Below are 19,357 nucleotides of genomic sequence, written 5' to 3'. Positions count from 1 at the left end.
GCAGTCCTGATGGGCATATCTCTGGTTGCTTTTCCTCACCTGTCTGCCCACAGGGTGCTGCAGCATTCAGTGGATGTGACGGAGGAGGACCGTGGGCCCAGCCGCAGCAACCGCATGGAGATGTCCATTTTTTATGTCGTCTATTTTGTGGTCTTCCCTTTCTTCTTCGTCAACATTTTTGTGGCTCTCATCATCATTACATTCCAAGAGCAGGGAGACAAAATGATGGAGGAGTGCAGTCTGGAGAAGAATGAGGTATGGTCTGGGGAGGGGGGAAAGGGGATGTTTCCATAGGGTTTTTGCAATTTGGGAGCTTGGAGCTCCCTAGATGTTGAAAAGGTATAAGAAACCTGTGAGCCATCTGCCTGCCCAGCCCATGAAGGAAAAAGGTGTGGCAGCTGCTGTCCCCCATGTTACCATTGGCCAGGGTCTGATGCACGTTGTTTTATTCCAGAGAGCCTGTATTGACTTTGCCATCAGTGCCAAACCCCTCACACGGTACATGCCCCAGAACCGGCACACCTTCCAGTACCGGGTCTGGCACTTTGTGGTCTCCCCGTCCTTCGAGTACACCATCATGGCCATGATAGCGTTGAACACTGTGGTGCTGATGATGAAGGTGAGCTGGTCAGAGTAAGCCTGTCCTGTCTGGGGCAGTGGGGAGAAGGAGGATGGGACTGGAGGGTATTTTGGTTGTTTCTAGGAGATGTTTTGAGGCAAAGTCTAAGCATGTGTTCCTTGGCATAGTCACTTGAAACACCACATGCCCCAAACTGGAGGCAAGATGTTCCCTAAACAAGATGACACAAATGATCTGGACTTCTTAATTACTGCAGAAAGATCTGGATTTACTCCATGCTTCCTTCCGAGAAGGAATGGCAGCTGGCCTGAGAGAGGTGTGGAGAGGGGAAGGATGAGATAGTCTTGGGGCAAGGAATATATATGGTCCACCACAGGTCTTCCCTGGGACAGTCTAGCCAAAAGGCTGGCAGGCCCCCTCCTGGCTAGCAATGTCTCTCTCTTTCCATCAGTACTACTCTGCTCCATACACCTATGAGCTGGCCCTGAAGTACCTGAACATTGCATTCACCATGGTGTTCTCCTTAGAGTGTGTCCTCAAGATCATAGCTTTCGGCTTCCTGGTGAGTGGCTGCTCCTGTTCTTGATGAGGGTACTAACTTGGACTTCGGCAGCACACAGATCACAGAGGGAAGGTGTTAATAATGTGGGGTTGTTGCTATTTATTTTGGGTCCCAGCCTGAGAGCTGCTTTTAGGCTGGAATCACTTCTTTGGTTCTCGTTAAATTTCTCACTGCTGGATGCTGGTGGGGGAAGCCACACCATTACCTTGCTTTTTGCCTTGTTCCTGTGGTACTCTAGTGCCTGGACCCAGAGTATGTTTTGTGCAGCTGCTCTGCTAAAGCCAACTGCTGCTGCAATCCCTTAACCCCAGGAGCTAGTGCATTGCTGTCCTTGGGCTGTATCAATTGGACCAGACCTGACCAGCAGTTAGACCTCCCTGCCTCATTCAGTCTTCAAGTCCCCAGTTGCTCATTTAAGACTTGGAGCCATGGACTGCCTTTTCTTCAGCTACTCTGTGGCTTATGAGCAACTGTTGGATTTGCTCTGTTATATTTTCTTTCTTGTTTGTAATGCATACTGGGAAGCGAAGTCCTCTAGCAGGAGGGTTTCTAGTTCCTCACTCCTAGCAGCACCAGCCATGGTTAAGTCTGGTGTTGCACCAACTGCTGCAAAACCAGCAGGGGCTGAGGTGGGTCCAGGTGCCCATGAAGGGGAGGGCAAAGCAGCCTCATGGCTGTGAGAGTCAGCATGATGAGCAGTTGCAGCCTGACCAGGGCTGGCTGTGGCTGCTTTTCCCACTCCCTTGCACCGGGGTGACCCGTTGGATATGTGAGTCATCTCCCAGGAAAAGATGCTCGCCACAGACACTCTTGGGTCTGCCACCATCTCAGATGCAGGAAGGTGCTCCAGACTGTGGTGGCATACAAATGAGCAGCCAGGCCTCTGCTGCTGCTGCCATTGTCTGTGAGCAGCCTTGGTCTGTGGCCCAGCATCCTTCAGACTTGCCATCCCCGAGCTCAAATCTGTGTTCCCTCTTTCCTTCCTTCTGCAGAATTATTTTCGGGACACCTGGAACATCTTTGACTTCATCACTGTCATTGGCAGCATTACAGAGATCATCCTGACAGACACCAAGGTGAAGCAGGGGCTGGGAGAAGTGGGGTGTACTGCTGCAGGGTGGGGGGCTCCCACCTCCCTCTGACTCTCATCTCCTCCCAGCTGGTGAACACCAGCAGCTTCAACATGAGCTTTCTGAAGCTCTTCCGGGCTGCTCGGCTCATCAAGTTGCTGCGCCAGGGTTACACCATCCGCATCCTGCTCTGGACGTTTGTGCAGTCCTTCAAGGTAAGTCCCACACATGTCCTGGTCTCATCCCAGGCCACAGTGCTGGGGTGCTGCTCCCAAATGCAGGCTGTTCCCAAGGTCTTAATGACTTACTGGCTTGTAGGAGAGGTGGATGAGCACAGCTTACCTCCTCACTGTGCGTTTTGTACTCCTTTGGAGCTGGATCTAAATGTGCTAAATGAGATCACTCATCTGCTTCTCTTGCAGGCCCTCCCCTACGTCTGCCTCTTGATTGCCATGCTTTTCTTCATCTATGCAATCATTGGGATGCAGGTGAGCACAGACATCTCGGTGTGCACCCCTCTGGTGCGGGCAGGCTGGACCATGTCTTCAGAGTTATGTATGGCACGCATTCTCGTGCCTGCATGTCGCTTCACTTGGTCACTGTGTCCAGGAAGGTCCTGAGGGTGGAATAGCTTTTCTGGGAGCTGAAGAGCCATGTGCCCTGGAGGAGCTGCCACAGTTGGCAGTTGACTGAGTTCAGTCAAGCTCCACAGCTGCCTTTGCAACTCATACCCTTGGAGATGTGGTCTTGGAGACTCAGCTGGGCATCCTGTGTTGCAGCTGCTTTCAAATTTCCACCCCTTCATTTAGAAATTAATCACTATTTCCAACTCCGTAGGAGTCCTCAGAGATTGATTTCATACCTGAGGGACCTGGTGAGCAGTGTTCTGCCTTTCCCATCCAAATGGCTGGGTCACAGAAGTGATTTTAGCAGCCCACTGTTCACCTTGTCCCTCTGCTCAGGGTTTATGTTGTAGCCATGCCACTGATGGTTTTCTTGGGCTCCTTTGCTTAGAGACCCACAAAGACCTACCAGGTGGCAGGAGGTCATCAGAGCATGGAAAGATGTAAGCTTTCCAGGCACCAGATGGTAAATAAGAAGCACGTGAGCTGAAACCCTCAGCTCCACACGTGCTGCGGGGCTGGCTCAGTTCTGTGATGACTAAATCCCACGCTGAAGATCTGACAAAGCATCTTCAACAGTGAACGCTTGGGATCTGCTGCTGCCTGATGAGTGAGCTGCTGCACTGTTGCCTGATGAGCATCACAAGGACAGGCAGATTCTGGGGAGGCAGAGCACAGAGCAGAGAACCCCACCGGGGCTGCTTGGCAGTGCTCGTATTCAGTCTCTTCCACCCCATCTCTCCTGCCCTGAGAGTCCCATGGCAGGTTGTCACTGCTCTCATGTTGGCACTGGCTCCAGGTGTTCTCTGTGCTAAACAACCACCATCTGACTCAGTGCCTTCCCTGCCGGGTGGTAGTATCCAATTTTTTTTTGTTTTTTTTTACTTAACACCATTGTGAACAAATCCCCAAGCAGTAAAGTCTGTGGGCGTTATTTGAGCAAAATAGCTGGAGGCAGAAAATATTCTACAATTACACATTCCAAAAAACCTGTACAGGGAAAAAATACTCTGCACTTGGTATATTTTTAGGTTCACAGAAAGTGGAATAAATATTTAACAGTAATAACAGCACATTTTTCCTATTTGAGGCACTTTACGAACATTTATGTCTTATCATGGCCTTGGCTGTGGGTCATTATTAGGGTATTGTCCACATTTGGGGCTTTGTTGCCTATTTTGGCCTTGGGGATGGTAGTTCCAGGTGTCTGGCTGTCCATGGTGGGTTAGTGGTTGGTTTGTTCCTATCTCACTGAGCCTTTCCCTACCGTGCATTGCTGTGCCTCAACCCCAGCACCACAGACCATTTCCCCACAAAGGGAAAAGCTCCTGGGACATCCCAGTACCATGGCCCAGCACCTACCAGAGCAGTGCGACTCGTCCTTGCGCCTCCAGCATGTCGAAGACTAGTGCGTGCTGTGCAGTGCTCAGATGATAACTGTAACATGGCAGAGGGATGGATGTCAAGCAGTTGGGCTCTGTTGATCCCAGGTCCTCTGTGCTCGTGTTTCCATGGCAGCTTGGCCTCTTGCAGCCTTTGCCGCCTACCACAGATCTCTGCCGAGAAAAGGAGATTCTCTTTCCCCAATGGCTGCATAGCACCAGCTCTTCAGTGTGCTGGCTATGCACCAGTGTGTTTGCTGGGGTGCTTTTCCATGGGGGATTGTGCAGAGGGTGGATGTTGACTGCTCTGGGGGCCAGCTGTGCTGAGGGTGATGGACCTTGGGCAAGGTTGGTCCCTGCGGCACAGGGCTGTGTGCCCATGAGCAAGGTGAATGCGCAGCCACTTCCCCAGCCAATGAGCTCTTGCCTGAAGAGCTGAGCCCTTTTTCTCCCTCCTATAGGTTTTTGGCAATATCAAACTAGATGAAGAAAGCCATATCAACCGGCACAACAACTTCCGCAGCTTCCTGGGCTCCCTGATGCTCCTCTTCAGGTAAGCAACCATCAGGACCCTTTGGTAGTGTTTTTGGGTGCAGGTGTGCTAGGAGTCAGGCTGGACAGGTTCTCATTGCAGGCTGTTTGGTGGAGGTCAGCTTTTGATACTGGAGACCAGCTGGGCAAACACACAGTTGCAAGAAGTCAGGAACCCCTTCCCCTCCCACCTCCTCTCCATCCTGCCCCAAAAAGGATGTCTGTATTTCTGGTTTTTGGATCATCTGGTTGGGGGGAGTCAGCCCCATGTGCCTGGAGCTATACCCTGGCACGGGTACACTCCTGTCGGTCCAGCTTAGTTGCTGCTGACCCAGTGCCTTTCTCCTCTGCGTGCCAGAGATGTGTTTAATTTGGGCAGGAGGTTGCATAGCTCCTTGTGTGCTTTCTGCCTGGGGCATCCTGCTCTGGCTCCATCTCGTGCCATCACGAGCTGCTGAGCATGGCTATGTTGGGCACAGGAGTGCCACGGGAGAGGCATGGCAGGAGATCATGCTGTCCTGCCTGGAAGGCAAAGGCTGTGAGCCAGACACGACGGCGACATCTGGGCAGAACGAGAATGAGCGCTGCGGCACCGACCTGGCTTATGTTTACTTTGTCTCCTTCATTTTCTTCTGCTCTTTCCTGGTGAGTTCCTCCCCTTGTGAGCCCTAGGGGTCCCCTTCATCAACCCCTGAACCTGCACCCAGAGTCATCTTCCCACAGTTAACTCTTCTTTCCCTCTCCCCTTCTCTGCTCCCTCTCCCCCCGCTTTCCTTTTTGTCATTTTCCTTTTCACTCAGATGCTCAACCTGTTCGTGGCAGTCATCATGGACAATTTTGAATACCTGACTCGGGATTCCTCTATCCTGGGACCTCACCATCTAGATGAGTTTGTCCGGATCTGGGCAGAGTATGACAGAGCAGCGTGGTATGTAGTCAGGTCCTTCTCTCCCAAGCAGCCTCTTAGAGCTGGTTTTAAACGGGTGTCTCAGTCTTCTACTACTGGAAACCAGCTGCAATGCCTGGGATGGTCAGGGAAGGGCTGCTCTCGCCTCTGGTGCTTACAAGGGCAGCACCTCATTCCTACAGTGCCTGGTGGCAGAGGTGTCTTAGCTAATGTTCACGGTTTTGCCATAGTATTTATCCTGAGCGCTGGAGGTTCTTGCTCTTCCTCTCCTCCCAGCCTCCTTCCCAGTCCCTGTTCACCAGCTGGGTGCCTCTGCTCTGAGACCAGTTCTATCGCTTGGTCCCCAACACCCACAGCTCCCCATCAAAGCAGGGCTGAGCATGACTTGTTGTCAGCCCTGAGGACCTTGTTTTGAGCATGTTTGGGTTTGGGGAATTGCGTTTCCACACTGGCCAGCCTGCTTGCCCCTTAGAAGTGAGAAGATTTTGTTTTGTGCCTTTGCTGATGAGGACCCCAGCAAACAGGCATTTGCAGTCAGCAGCCTTTTCCCAGCAATGGGACAGGTTTATAGCAGCCGTACATACCCTGAGTGGCCAGGCTTTGGCTCTGCTCCCACTGCTGCTGCAGAGAACTTGCTCTCTGTTACTCCTCCTAAGGTGGTCTGTAGCATTCCTAAGGCAGTGTGGAGCCCTTGGCAACTTTAGGAGCATGTATGCCCTCCACTCAGTCCTGAACTTTTATAGCCCCTTCCTCCCTCCCACACCCCAGAGACAGCCTCTGGACCCATGACTACTGCTGTGCTAAGGAGCATGGGCAATCTAAGCTTGAGAGCTCTTGGCAGCCACACACACTCCCTTTGGAAACTCTTCACTTCCACTGCTAATGTCCTGCACCTCGAGAGACCAGCTCCAGCCAAGATATTTTTTTTCATGCCTGATATCAGCAGATCCTGGCACAGTTTACTCCATCATTTGTGTCCTACCCTGTGCAGCCCAGTGCTGGCCAGGTTCCTCCCTGCATGCCTCCTCCAGCACTCTTGCTGCTGTGCAAGGCCTCTGTGGGCAGATGGGTTTGCTTGTTAGTGGGTGAATATGCCCTGTGCAAGGGGGAGAGGTCAGCATGGGTGAGTAGATGTCCTGATGGACAACTAGAGAAGGGAGAGGAGGTGAGAGCAGTAAACACTCAGCTGCTCCATGTGGTGCGTCTCACCTGCAGCTTTTGGGAAGGATTTCTTCACACCATGTACTTCATTCACTCTCACCCCCTGTGTTGGTGGCCTGCGTCTCCAGGACAGTCACTCAAAAACATACCTGACCTGTTCTATTGATGCCATGCACCCTTCCGATTTCTGAGCAAGCCATGCACTGTTGTCATGATTTGTGGCCAGTGGTTAGGGAACGTGCACAGAAACTCATGGTGCTGGGCCCCTGGAGGCAGCCCTAGCCCCAGTTGTTGGATGAGGAATGGGTGAGTACATCCGAATAGGTCCCTCTACCTGAGTGGGGCATCAATTCTGCATTCTGGCACCTAGACCATCACATGAAGGTCTCACGAAGAGACTGCCCAACACCAAGGAAGCTCAGGGATGGATTTTACCTGGCTGGTTGGGTTAGCTTTGGCCAGTGATGGAGACAGTATGGAGAAAAGCAAGGAGACACCAGAAACAAAGGTGCTCAGTAGACAGGAACGCTCTTCTTTGCCTCCTTGTGTGATTTCCCTCCAGGCTTGTCTAAGGATGCCCAGGAGGCTGCAGCATGCTGCACCTCAGCACTTCCACCCCACATGGTCCTGCTTCCCAAAGGGCTCTGGTCTGGAGCGGAGTGGGGAGCAGAGCATCTGATGGTCCCTGCACGGTCCTGCCAGCTCTCTGCCTTGACCGCTTTGTTACTTCAGCTGGAGCAGGAGGGATACGGGTTGTATCCTGCAATGACTGCACCCTGCTCTGGGGAGATGTGCTTCTGTGGGCAAGAGAAGGGGTGTGTGTATGGGAGGGTTTGCTTCCAATAATGTGTAGCCTTGGCAGAGCATGATCTGGTGGTCGGAGCACAGGACCAGACCATGAGAGACCTAGGTGCTAGTGCCACAGCCACTGCTCACCAGCTGGTCACATTATGTCTCCCCTTGCCAGGTTCCCCAGATACTACAGATACAAGTGACTCAGCTTCGAGTCTCCCTGGGACCTTGTGAGGACCAAAGAACTGGCCAAGCAAGCACAGGTTTTCTGGTGGTGTGGTAGGACACAACTCCACCAAAAGTGCTTGTGGTGACTTGAACTAAACCAAACGGCAGGATCACCCCATCTAAAATCCCAGCCCTCTCCTTCCAGATGTAGGCAGCAAGGGGCACAGTGAGAAAGGGTGATGGGATGGTGTTCATTGCCAAAAATTGTTCATCTCCACAGGGTCAAGATGGGTCATTGTGAGGATGTATGAGCTGACTCATAGTGGAGAAGGCAGTAGCTGATTCTTACAGCTTTCCCCTCTCTGGGCCTGACTGAGCCAGGAGAAGAGCCGTGGACCCCCCAGGGTCTTGACCCACAGATGGCCCCAGCAACCCCTGGTTAGGCTTTCCATCCTCCCCTCCACCCTCTCAGTGTTCTATTAACCCACCTGTGCTTCCTTTGCAGCGGCAGGATCCCGTATAAGGATATGTACAAATTAGTACGGGTGATCTCGCCTCCTCTGGGCCTAGGAGAGAACTGCCCCTACAGGGTGGCGTGCAAGGTTTGCCTCCCAGTCCTCCGCCACAACCTGGCCACGGGACGCACCATCCACCCCTCCTTCCCCCTGCTCCACCACCACCGCGCCTCCTGAGGGAACCCTGATGTTGCTTTCCTTCGAGTTTAAAGAGGTCCGCGGCCTCCCAGAGCCAGCAGCTGTCCCCCTCAAGGGGAGGCATGTGTGGGGCCAGGGGGGCTCAGAGCCTCCCGGGGTGGGTTTCAACAAATTGGATCCCCCAGCCAGCCCCTTGCCCCAGCTCCATCAATGTAGAGAGCTCTGAAGGGTGCCAGGCCAAAATGCCACCATCCCTGCTTGGCTTTTCAAAGTACCTTCACATGGAAGCAGGAGTTCTGAGCGGGGGGGCTTAGATGTGCTTTACTCCTGGGGAGGAAAGGGGGAACAAAGGCTTGTTTTGGATTTTGGCTTGTTTGGGATTTTGTCATTGTTTTAGGGAGTGAGGACTGGGGGGACGCCAGGGTGACTTCTCTCCCTGGTAGAGTACCAGTACCAAACAGACTCTTCCTCAAGTGTGGTGCTTGGAGGATGTATGACCATATCTCTGGGGAACAGGAGTCTCGCTAGCCTTGTCCTTAGCTTGTCAGACCTGCCTGGGAGGTGGTGGGACCTGGGCACATCTCTGGAGCCTCAGATTCTCTCACTCTGCATGAGCCAAGCTGCTGGCCATGAGTGCCCAGCAGTGACTTGGTGTCCTTGTGTATCTCTGACTTGCACGTTTGGTTTGTTGGGGTTTTTTTAATTTTATCCTGGGGCAACTGTTGGGCAAAATCCCGTGCCTGCTGCCTTCTCTGAAGTGCCATGACACCTAAGTGTCTGTGCCATGAAAGGATGAACCGCAAAGCTTGTTCTTCATTCTGCTCCCCTCACAGTATCTGAGGACATGTACAAGGGAAGCTCAGATGCCCTCAACTCTTAATCTTGGTTCTGCAAAGGAATAGGGTTCCTTGGTGTGGCATGGTGTAACCACCACATCCTTTCTTGTCATATCAGTAATGCTTCTTCCAGCCAGCATCCCTAGAATGGGTCTGTCTCCCTCCACAGCTGGAGGGATGTGGAGATGATGCACACATTTGAAATCTTGAAGTAGGCCACTGGAAGTAAAGCCATACAAGACAAGGTCTGGATTCTCAGTCATCTCATGAATGAAGAGGTATTTAGGGATAGGAGACTTCTTGCAAGAATCTCAGATGACTCATCTGTTCAAGGAGGGGCTCCTTGCAGTCTTTCCACTTCTGTTTGTCACATCTCTGGCAAAGGATGGTGGCTTTGCTGAGGACATTTGCTCAGGTCCCTGCAGACAGAGGATACCTTCAGGGAGAATTGCTGGTCTTTTCAATTGACAATAGGGCTTCACTGGCAAATGCTGTCCTCCTAAGCTGGATCACTTGGTGCTCAGAAAGGTACCTGTAGTTCTTCCTGGGAAGAATGAGCTCTGTGGGACTTTTTCTGGTGATTCTGTGGGATGGACAGAGCAGTGAAGGTGGAGAAGGAGAAGTGGAGGCAAAGAGAGTGAGACCAGCTTCTCCTGTTATGTCCCTATCTCTTCCTTGTGTTACCTTTATCTTCTCCTCCCTGTGCATTGGGTACTTCAAGGACATGAGAGATTTTCAGGGATTCCTGTTGCCCTACAACAATTCCCAAAAGGCAACTGATGAAGCAAGAAAACCCATGTGGTTGTTGCATCTTTCCACCATGGTCCAGATCCCCAAATGCCAGCCCAACCTGCTCACCTTTCTGTTTGATGAGCCTGCCCTGCACATCACAGTGCACAAGTTTTAACCTCCCTGGAGCCCACACCCATATCCATGCGATGATGATTTGCAGAAGCAACCACAGATGTGTTTATGGAGTGGTGGACAGCCTGCTCTGGAAGAGATGGGTCTGAGGCAAGGATGCAACACAGTGGTACAGCAGGGTATGGAAGAATACCCACTAGGCTATCCTCAGGTGGGCTAAGAAGTTCGGCAAGCTCTGTCCTTATGCTGGGAGAGCAGGTCTTGTAACCACATCTTTCTGGGATTGTGTCCTGGCAGCCTGCTCCACTTCTTGGGGGTATCTCTGCCTTTCTTCACCCCTTCTGCTTCTATCAGTCATGCAAAAGTGAGCCAAGGCATCACTTTTGTCCCTGAAAAGTAGCCCTTGAGATGCCCATGGGTCAGGTGAATGCTCCACAGACATTGACATCCCTGTGGACATCACCTATTCCTGAATCAATTCTCACATCACTTGCTATTCTGATGCTCTAACAGCCTTGTATGGCCCAGTACTTATTTCGTAACCACAGGAAGACTGCATGTGTCCTCCCATATTTCCTCCTCCATCACTCACAAGGTCCTCTCAGAGTACCAGGATTGAGCCATTAGTGCCTGGTGGTTTTACAGGTCACTCTGGGCCATAGCTGTAGGTCACATCTCTGCCCAGTCACAGGACAGAGGGTCAGCTCTCTCATCAAGGATATGCCTGTGCTTGGACCAGCCCCTGGGAGCCATCCTGTTCAGATGGATGACATTCCATGTGCCTGCCTGTGCTTTGCTTCATGGGGATGTGGTTTGTGGCCACTGCTGTACTGCTCAAAATGCTTTAAGATCCCTGCTCTGAGAAGCAGCAATATGTGCAGCCCATGTGTGAGAATAAAACAATTCTTGTGTGGTCCTTCTTGGTTACTGACGCAAACTCTTCCTTATACAGAAATCCATTCCTTCTTCATTGTGTGGAGAATCTCAGTATGAAAGACAGTGTCTGATGTGTGCTGGGTATGCTAAACAAAACCCTTGCCAGGAAGGGTGTGTGGAAGATCATTGTCTTGCTTCCTTTTTGCACTGAGTTCATGTGTAAAAATTTTGAAGCCATCTTCTCCCCTTCAGACACCCCAAGTTGGTGCACATCCAGCTTTGCCAAGATGCTGCTTACAGACTCTAAACCTAGATATTACTTCTTGATCATCCCACTTAATATTCTCCAGTATTGTCATCAATCCTCCTTCCAACCTGTTTAGGGGTGTCTGGTCTCAAAGGGGATAGCTTGCCTAGCCTGTTCTGTACCTGCACCCCAAAAGCTCCTGTTGTGGTCATCACTGTGTTCACATCCAAAATGTCAGGACTTATCTTGGTGGGGGATCTCTTGGCCAGGGGTCTGCTTCAAAACAGTAGCACCCTTTGAGGAGATATGTTCTCCCCTTTCCACACTTCTCTAAGCACACGGGTAGGGAAGAGTCCAAGATCCCATGGGGAGTGCCTAATTTTTTAGCAGCCACTCCAGATGAAATGGGTTCCTCTTCAGCAGCATCCTCACAGCCCAGCTCCAAGGGTTGATGCCTTTGCAGTTGTGAGGTTGCCCTTGCCCATTAACAATGCTGAACATTGCAGTGCAGGACAGAAGCCTGTTGCAGGGGAAAGAAGAGGTGGCCGAGCCCAGGATCCCTGGGAGATGGTACTTGAGCAGCCTCCTGGCTGTGCAGAGAGAGGAAGACAAGTATCTCAGCCTGGCAGAGGGCTCAAGGCATCACCAGGTCACCCATTTTGGCAGAGTTCCTCACTGCAGCAGTCCTAGACAGGACCTTATAGAGCAGAGGAGCATGAGGTGGGGGTCCATCCTAGCTGCCTCCCTTGGGAAACCCAAATGAACCCCAATGTTGGAAGGCCCAAACAGCTGCCTCTGCTGAGACTCTTTAAACTCCAACCTGGTGGAACTTGCAGCCGCATGTGGGAGAGAGCCAGGGCGGGAGCATGGCATGTACAACTTTTCCTCCCAGTTTTGTTTTTTCCAGCCAATTCAGCATGCCTTTTGCACTGGTGCATGGTGGGAAAGTGGTCCATCCGCAGAGCCAGACGGAAGCAACTGGGCATCTTCCTTGGACAAGTGACCCTGGCCCACTGCCTTCTATGCAAGATGCTGCCTCCCAATTGCATAGACCTTACGAGCTGGGGATACACAGCCTTCCAGCTATGGGTTAGGTGGCAATGCAAAGCAATATCCAGCCCCGCCCCCCCAGGAGGGAAGATGTTACGGAGGCCACAGAGCGCTGTGGTGCAGACCACCATTATCTCAAATAACCCATGGCTTGAGTGCCGTGTATCTGATTTATACCACTCGCACACAGCCCTGGAACCTGTGGGACAAGTTGGGGGCTGCTGGAGGGCTTTAGGAAAGGGGTTGAGACCAGAGAAGGACCCCCAGACTGCTAGCGAGACAGGCGCTTGAGGCCAGCAGCAGAGAGGAGAGGGGTGAGTTGCTTTCTGCCAGCATTCCTGGGTCTGTGTGAGCAGTGCTATAAATCCACATCAGGACAGTCTGTCATGTATGATTTGCCTTGATTAACAGGTTTCCTGTTCTTTTCCTGTTTGTCCGTTTGTTTTTTTTCTCTCCTGTTTTTCCTGTACTATTTTTGTTTGTATGTTTTCCTGCTCTCTGGGAATGCCTCCTCTCTCTCTGCATCTCCCTCCCTCCCCTACCCCCTCCATGAGCAGTGGCCGAATCCATTACACTGAGATGTATGAAATGCTGACTCTTATGTCACCACCGCTAGGCCTCGGCAAGAGATGTCCTTCCAAAGTGGCCTATAAGGTAGATCAACCCTTCCTTCTATGTGGGCTAGAGCCGAGGAGGAGCTGGGGCTCAAGGGAGCTGTGGGAGGGGGGGCTGGGGAAGCATTTGGGGTATCCAGCACGTGTTTAGCTCACTCCTGGGAGCCTGGTGTCCTCAGAAGAGTTCTGGCCATGCTGGCTGGTCTCCATTGCCCACACATGCAACACTGCTGTGGTCAGTTGTAAGCCTGGGGAGCTCTGGGGTGGAAGAGGAGTGGCAGGATCAGCAATAGTGTGGAAGTGGGAGGGCTGGAGAAGATGAGGTGAAGAACAACCCCATAGCACAGTTAGGAGTGAAATGTCTTTAGAAGCTCATTGACCCAAGCTCTTCACCTAGGCTTGGAACCATCCTTGTTCCAGCCAGTGCAGAAACAGGGCTAAAGCCTATGGAGATGGGAAGCAGGTGAGCAGCAAGGGCATATCCTGTAGGAGCAGCTCTTCAGTGCATAAGGAGCCAGGCACATAAGCATAGCCTACCCCAAGAATGACTTGTGCAAGGCAAAGCCAGGTGTTTTCAAAAGGTGTCTCTGGGTTTTACCCCTTGTTCCTCTTGAACCAGAGGTTGGCGGTCAGTTTATGGCACTGGCACAGCGTGCTCCCAGCTGCATAGGCATGGAGCAGGAGCATGGGAAGCCCTGAAGGACATGGGGTGGGAGCTGTGTGGCTTTGCTAAGGGTAGCAGTTGCTAGGACAAGACCCAGAGCTACAGGACCACGTGTATCTCAGGTCTGGAGCAAACTGAAGTTTTTCTTGGTCATGGGCTGTTTCCTGCAGCCCTTTCAACAGCATTCAGAGCTAGCGAAGGGGGGATTTGTGCACACTTGCAAACAGTCTGCGACTCTCTTCAGCTCCCACATGTTTGTTCACACATGCGTATACCACCATCACACTTTCCCAGGAGAAAAAGGGAGGCTTGAAGGCAGGAAAAGGACATGAGAAGCTGGGTGAAAAGGAATGGACAGGGAAGGGTTGACCCAAGGTATTCACAAAGCAAAATATACTCTCTGGAAAGTGGATCTGGTCACTTCCGTTTGCACCCCGCCTGCCCAGGGTGGGGAAGGAGCATGGCGTGTCTAACCTGCCCTGGTTGCCCTTCTCTCTTTCCTTCTGCACTTTTCCTACCCCTCCTTCCTTTCCCCATCCTTGAATAATTTGGACCCTGTGCATGTGCTGGCAAACTTCATCTCTGAAAGACGCAAAAAGGGAGCGCCAGGATGTAGCATGCTAGAGGATTCCAGCCAATCTGAAGTCCCTGAAGGTTAGGGACCCTCCTCTCACCTCCCCAAGGTGGGAAGGGTTGAGAGCTGGAAAGCCAAACCACCCCGGGAACGGAAACCTGAGCCCCCTCTCCCTTTCCCGAGCATTTCTCACTGCTGCATCCCTGATGGATCAGACGTGTCTTCCCAAAGTGCCGGGAAGTGCCATGGCAGCCCTGCTGCTGTGGGGAGGGGGGCTCAGGGGCCGTTCCAGGGGTGCAGGAGAAGCCCTGGAAGGCAGTGAGCCGGTGTCCTGGGGTGGAAGGAGCCGGGGGGGGTGGCGGGATGATCCTTGCCCTTCTTTTTTGGCTGTGCTGTTTTGACACTCTTTGTTGCTTTTTATTTTTTATTTTTTCCCCTTTTGTTTAATGTTTAATTTCTTTTCCTCCAGCCTGGTCGATGTGTTTTTCGATATTGTTTTCCGTCCGCTGTTTTCTTCTCTCTCTTGCGCAGAGACTGGTGATGATGAACATGCCCGTGGCTGAGGACATGACAGTCCATTTTACCTCCACCTTGATGGCACTGATACGCACAGCCTTGGACATCAAAATTGCCAAAGGTGAGGTCAGTGGGGTACAGAGAGGTCAGAGACAGCAGGTTTTCAGAGTGACCATCACTCATCCTTTGGGCAAGCCAAATTGGGGTTGGCCACCTAGAGCCTGGCAAGTGGATGGAAGTGATTACCTTGAACAGGCAAATTTCTGCTGCTTTCTATTAAAACAAACAAACAAACAAATTTATTCCTTTTGGAAAGAGGTGGTCAGTTTTCCACTAGAAACTGCTTCTGGAGAACAGAAACAGCTTGATGTCCAACTGTGTAATGGAGGAGAGGGAGAATTCCCCTTCCTCCCCATGTACAAAACCAAACCAAGCAGGGAAAAGATCACGTGCTTGACTTGCTAAAGCTGTGGGGAACAGAAATCTCTCTCTCAAGGAAGATAACACCTGCTTTGTTGTTGTTGCTGGAAACACTCTGATTCATCAGATGAAAAACTTTCTGCAGAAACATGCCATTATCAAGAAAACATCCCCTGTTTTCAACAGCTCTGCTTTTGGAAAAAAACCCAACCCAGGGCAAGATATCATCAAAAGCCCAGTGATCAGACAGCTCCTTATGTCCCTCTAAATAAAGCAGAGATTTGAACCTGGGTCTCCTACAGCTTGGCTGAGTTGCCCTGGGCTCAGGTGTCTCCATTTGACATGTGTTGACAGCTCCCTTTGAGTTCTTCTAAAGCTCAGCAAACCTCTTCACCACTGGCCAGAAAGCTCTGCTTGCACAGCATCACTGAGTGTTTAAGGATTTCAACCAAGTGGAGCTGCTCTTTCACCAGCACATGATCCACTCACCAGAAAAGAGAAAGTGGGGCAGCAGCAGGTGTGTGTGGGCTGGAGTAGGATTGGAGACGCAGAGATGGACCCAAGGCGAGCTTGAAGATGGCAGCTTTGAGTGGGAGGGCAGGGGATGGGGAGATGGAGGCACATACAGAAGAGATAGCTGGAAAGTTTCCCTGTGAGAGCAGGAGACCAGGCTCGATGATGCAAGACTGCCCTCTCAGCCCAGAGCTGTTTCCTGCTTGTGAACCTCACTTCAGGGTGGGAAAGGGGTGATTTTAGTTGCACCCTGGTGCCAGGTCTTGATGTACATGGGTCATTTTTCCCCCCCGCTGTTCAAGGTGGTGCAGATTGGCAGCAGTTAGACTCCGAGCTTCAAAAGGAGATCCTGACCATTTGGCCTCACCTGTCCCAGAAGATGCTTGACCTGTTGGTACCCATGCCAAAAAGTGAGTCTCTTGGTGGTGAGGGGAGGCTGTCATTGCTGCCAAGTTCCTATCATACCTGCAGCAACTTCTTTCCAAAGGGGCAGAAGAGGGGAAAAGATTTGTGTTGCTACAGACTGGCTTCTGCCTCGCTCTGCCTGGCTGCTTGGGAACCCTCTTTGAAAAATACCATGCCAAACCCAGTCTCCTGTAAATTGTCTCTGGAGCATCACTTGCTCTGTTATATTTAATAATGTGATGAGGATATATGTCTTGGTGGTTTATGATGATGTTTTCAAGCCATCTCAATCCATTTTGTCTCCATGTGGAGTGTCTGGGGGTTCAGCTCTCTCTTTTTTGGAGTGATATGTAGAATTTATGGGTCACCAGGGTGTCCCACAGCAGGGCTCTTCCTGAGATCCACTCTGGTGCCTTCAGATTTGCTGTTTCTGTTAAGACACAAGTGTCCCCACTTTGTTTCCTCTTGTGCTCTCAGCCTCTGACCTGACTGTTGGCAAAATATATGCAGCCATGATGATCATGGATTACTACAAGCAGAGCAAAGCGAAGAAGCAGCGGCAGCAGCTGGAAGAGCAGGTGAGGCTCAGTAAGGGCACATGATAGGCAGAACAGGGATGTTCAGAGCACCCTCGCTGCTTCCTACCAAACGTGCAGCCAGCTGCATGGGATGCAGCTTAAGCTTGGAGATGGTGGTACAGGTTGGGATTTGGTGACTACAAGGCGTGTGTATGTGCATCCTTGGTCCTGGCTGTGAACGTGAGCATGCTGTCACCCTCCTAAGCCTTGGGGGCTTGGTTGACAAAGCACTGGATGTTCAACTGCATTTCCTACAGGTTGAGTTTCTTCCTTTCTTTAATACAGAAAAATGCTCCCATGTTCCAGCGCATGGAGCCATCCTCCTTGCCGCAGGAAATCATCTCGAATGCAAAGGCTCTGCCTTACCTTCAGCAAGACACTCTCTCTGGCCTGTGAGTATTGCCATTCTAGGGCAGAAAATTTACAGCACAAAGCTTTTGCAGGATTATAGGTAGCTGGTATGTGTCAGCATCACCAACAGCAGAGGAGGCAGCGAAGGGGTATGGCAAGGTATTCTGCATGGATGCTGTTCTTGCAGGACCATGCCAGCACTAAGTGAAAGCTCTCTTACCTAGGAGGGCCTGGGATGGACCTAAACCTTGAGAGCAGTTGAGCAGAGGGTCCCTGGGTGGTGCAGGGTTGGTGAGGGATCCCAGTAACGTGGCTGGTGGGAATGAGGTGGTGGGAGTTGCTGACACTGCTCTTGGGATGTCCCTGCTGCTGCTGAGACCTGGGCGCTGGTGTCCTCTCCTGTCTGGGCACCACTTCAGGACTTCAGAGGAACATGATGTTTGTCCTGGGGGTCTCAACAGCCTGGGGAGCAAGCATGGCAGCTCCCAAGCTCTGAGCCACTGGAGAAGTGATCCAACACTTGGCTTGTGGCCTCTCTGAAGCTGGACTGTCTTTGCAGGAGTGGCAGAAGCGGGTTCCCCTCACTGAGCCCGCTCTCACCACAGGAGATCTTCCAGCTGGCATGCATGGATCCAGCCCACGGGCAGTTCCAGGAGCACCAGTCTTTGGTAAAGTTACGCACTGACTGGCGGGCGCTCACCTTTGGTCCTAGCAGGGATGCTGGTGGGCACTGGGAAGTGTGGGGCTGCCAGCACAGTGGTGAAATGCTACTCCTTGCCCCTGTAGCAGCAAGTACAGTGGAGGGATGGCAGCTGCTGGGACACACAAGCATCAAGCCAGGGGACAGATGTCCCTGGGTGTCCCCTAGCCATCCTTGAACCAGCCCTGGCCAGTGGGCCAGGTTGTGGAAAGTGCTTTTGGGGCAAGAGCTATGACGAAGGTCCAGTGTTCTGCAGTAAAATATCCTTCTCTTCACAGGCTACTCTTTTTACCACTGAGTGCTCATTTCAGTGGGTTATCCCTACCCCATGCTGAGTGATGGTATCTAATGTTTTTGGATTTGTGTTCATTTTGTTGTCAGTGCTGGTGTCCCCTATTCCAAACCGAGCTGTCAAACTGTCTCTAATGGGAGGACACCCTCCAGCCTCACACACATGCTGGCCAGCAGCAGCAGTGTCTGTCTGTGTGTGTGTATATATATATACATATCTATATATATCTCTCCATGTCTGTGTGTGTGCATTCGTGCACCACCCTGACACGTGTCAGATGCAGTGTTGTACCACTGTGTATTTCCAGCCTGGCCCATGTCCCTGGGGTCCGTAGTACTCTGTATGAGTTGCATACCATGCAGGAGGGCGTCCCCAGCCTCCCTGACCACTCCATCATCCTGCCAGTAGGGTGGTGGCAGATGAGACTCCTGTTTCCCCATAAAATCACTCCCTGCCCCTCTCCTTGACACCACACCATGTACAAAATTATCCCTTACTCTGGGAATTAACCAAAATGCAAAGGTGCCATGGGTGGCATGCTTTCTTTTAATAGGGATATGGCCAGAAAGCCTTTAAAGCAAGGTCAGAGAGAAAATCCCACATGTCTGTTCCCTTCCAGTAAAAGGAGAAGGAGTTAAAGCCCAGGCAGAGTGTTACCAGATGCAGGCGGGGTTTTCACTGCCACTGAGGAGGTGCAAGATGGATTGGCCATTAGGCAAGCCTGAAGCACCACATTTATGCTCATCTGCAATGGACTGTGAATAGATTACTTTTCAGTGGTGACATGATGGACAATGTGTTTTGGACTCCCTTTCTGGCCCACTTAAATTCTGCCTCCTGTTGAGAGAGTAGGGCTGCCCCCTGTGAACAGGGCAGAAGCAGAGCACTGCCCTGCTCCAATCCCATCCCAAGAGCTTGGCTGTGTGTTTATTTCCAGGAGCCAGAGGTTAGGGAGTTTCAAAGAGTGCAGCCCTCTAACCGTGGCAGCTACCTTCCCGTGGACACTCAGGACCATGCTGTCTCTGGGAGGGCCTCCTCCATGCCTCGTCTCACTGTGGATCCCCAGGTAAAACCAAGCAAAGCCCCCATGGGTGCTGGGTCCAAGCAGAGCCTACCAGGTAACACTGGGGCTTCTCTCTGCACTGAACAAGTCCCTCGAGCCTCACAGCTTCTCCAGCACCCCAATATTGAAGCATCTCCCCCATCTTTGGGGTGCTGCAGACCTCTCTTTACATGGGGGACACTGGCAGCAGAGAGCAGCCAGTGGAATCGATCTCCTGGCTCATGTGGGAGGTCCATGGTGGAGCGAGGTTTCAGGGTCTCCCTGCAGTGGGACACCACTCCTTTTCTTCAGCCCTGGGCACTGGCTGAGGTTCAAGAAGTCCCAGCCCCGCTGTCAGGTGATCTCCCAGGTCATGAAACTCCTTT

General features: G+C 51.8%; 1 protein-coding gene across 7 annotated transcripts in view; it reads left to right on the top strand.

Annotated features, from left to right (window-relative positions):
* The window catches only part of CACNA1E (calcium voltage-gated channel subunit alpha1 E), a 139,368-nt gene that overhangs the window by 113,471 nt on the left and 6,540 nt on the right, over positions 1 to 19,357 (top strand). For 4 of the 7 annotated variants that reach the window (XM_061345581.1, XM_061345582.1, XM_061345578.1 and 1 more), the window contains 16 exons: positions 54 to 255; positions 455 to 619; positions 1,032 to 1,142; positions 2,135 to 2,218; positions 2,302 to 2,427; positions 2,635 to 2,700; positions 4,679 to 4,770; positions 5,228 to 5,393; positions 5,549 to 5,676; positions 12,860 to 12,956; positions 14,686 to 14,791; positions 15,906 to 16,013; positions 16,486 to 16,586; positions 16,872 to 16,978; positions 17,497 to 17,605; positions 18,867 to 18,995. In XM_061345581.1, coding sequence (XP_061201565.1) covers positions 54 to 255; positions 455 to 619; positions 1,032 to 1,142; positions 2,135 to 2,218; positions 2,302 to 2,427; positions 2,635 to 2,700; positions 4,679 to 4,770; positions 5,228 to 5,393; positions 5,549 to 5,676; positions 12,860 to 12,956; positions 14,686 to 14,791; positions 15,906 to 16,013; positions 16,486 to 16,586; positions 16,872 to 16,978; positions 17,497 to 17,605; positions 18,867 to 18,995 — 1,897 coding nt within the window. Of the gene's footprint in view, positions 1 to 53; positions 256 to 454; positions 620 to 1,031; positions 1,143 to 2,134; positions 2,219 to 2,301; positions 2,428 to 2,634; positions 2,701 to 4,678; positions 4,771 to 5,227; positions 5,394 to 5,548; positions 5,677 to 8,281; positions 8,379 to 12,859; positions 12,957 to 14,685; positions 14,792 to 15,905; positions 16,014 to 16,485; positions 16,587 to 16,871; positions 16,979 to 17,496; positions 17,606 to 18,866; positions 18,996 to 19,357 lie in introns of all 7 variants that reach the window. The other 3 variants (XM_061345577.1, XM_061345575.1, XM_061345579.1) reach the window with 2 other exon arrangements.

The sequence above is a fragment of the Neopsephotus bourkii genome, unplaced genomic scaffold, assembly GCF_033783945.1.
Source record: "Neopsephotus bourkii isolate Nb327-2 ecotype Australia unplaced genomic scaffold, CSIRO-AGI_Nbou_v1 NB_234, whole genome shotgun sequence".
NCBI lineage: Eukaryota > Metazoa > Chordata > Aves > Psittaciformes > Psittacidae > Neopsephotus > Neopsephotus bourkii.
Note: the sequence above shows the minus strand (reverse complement) of the source record. Positions and strands in the feature narration are given on the sequence as shown.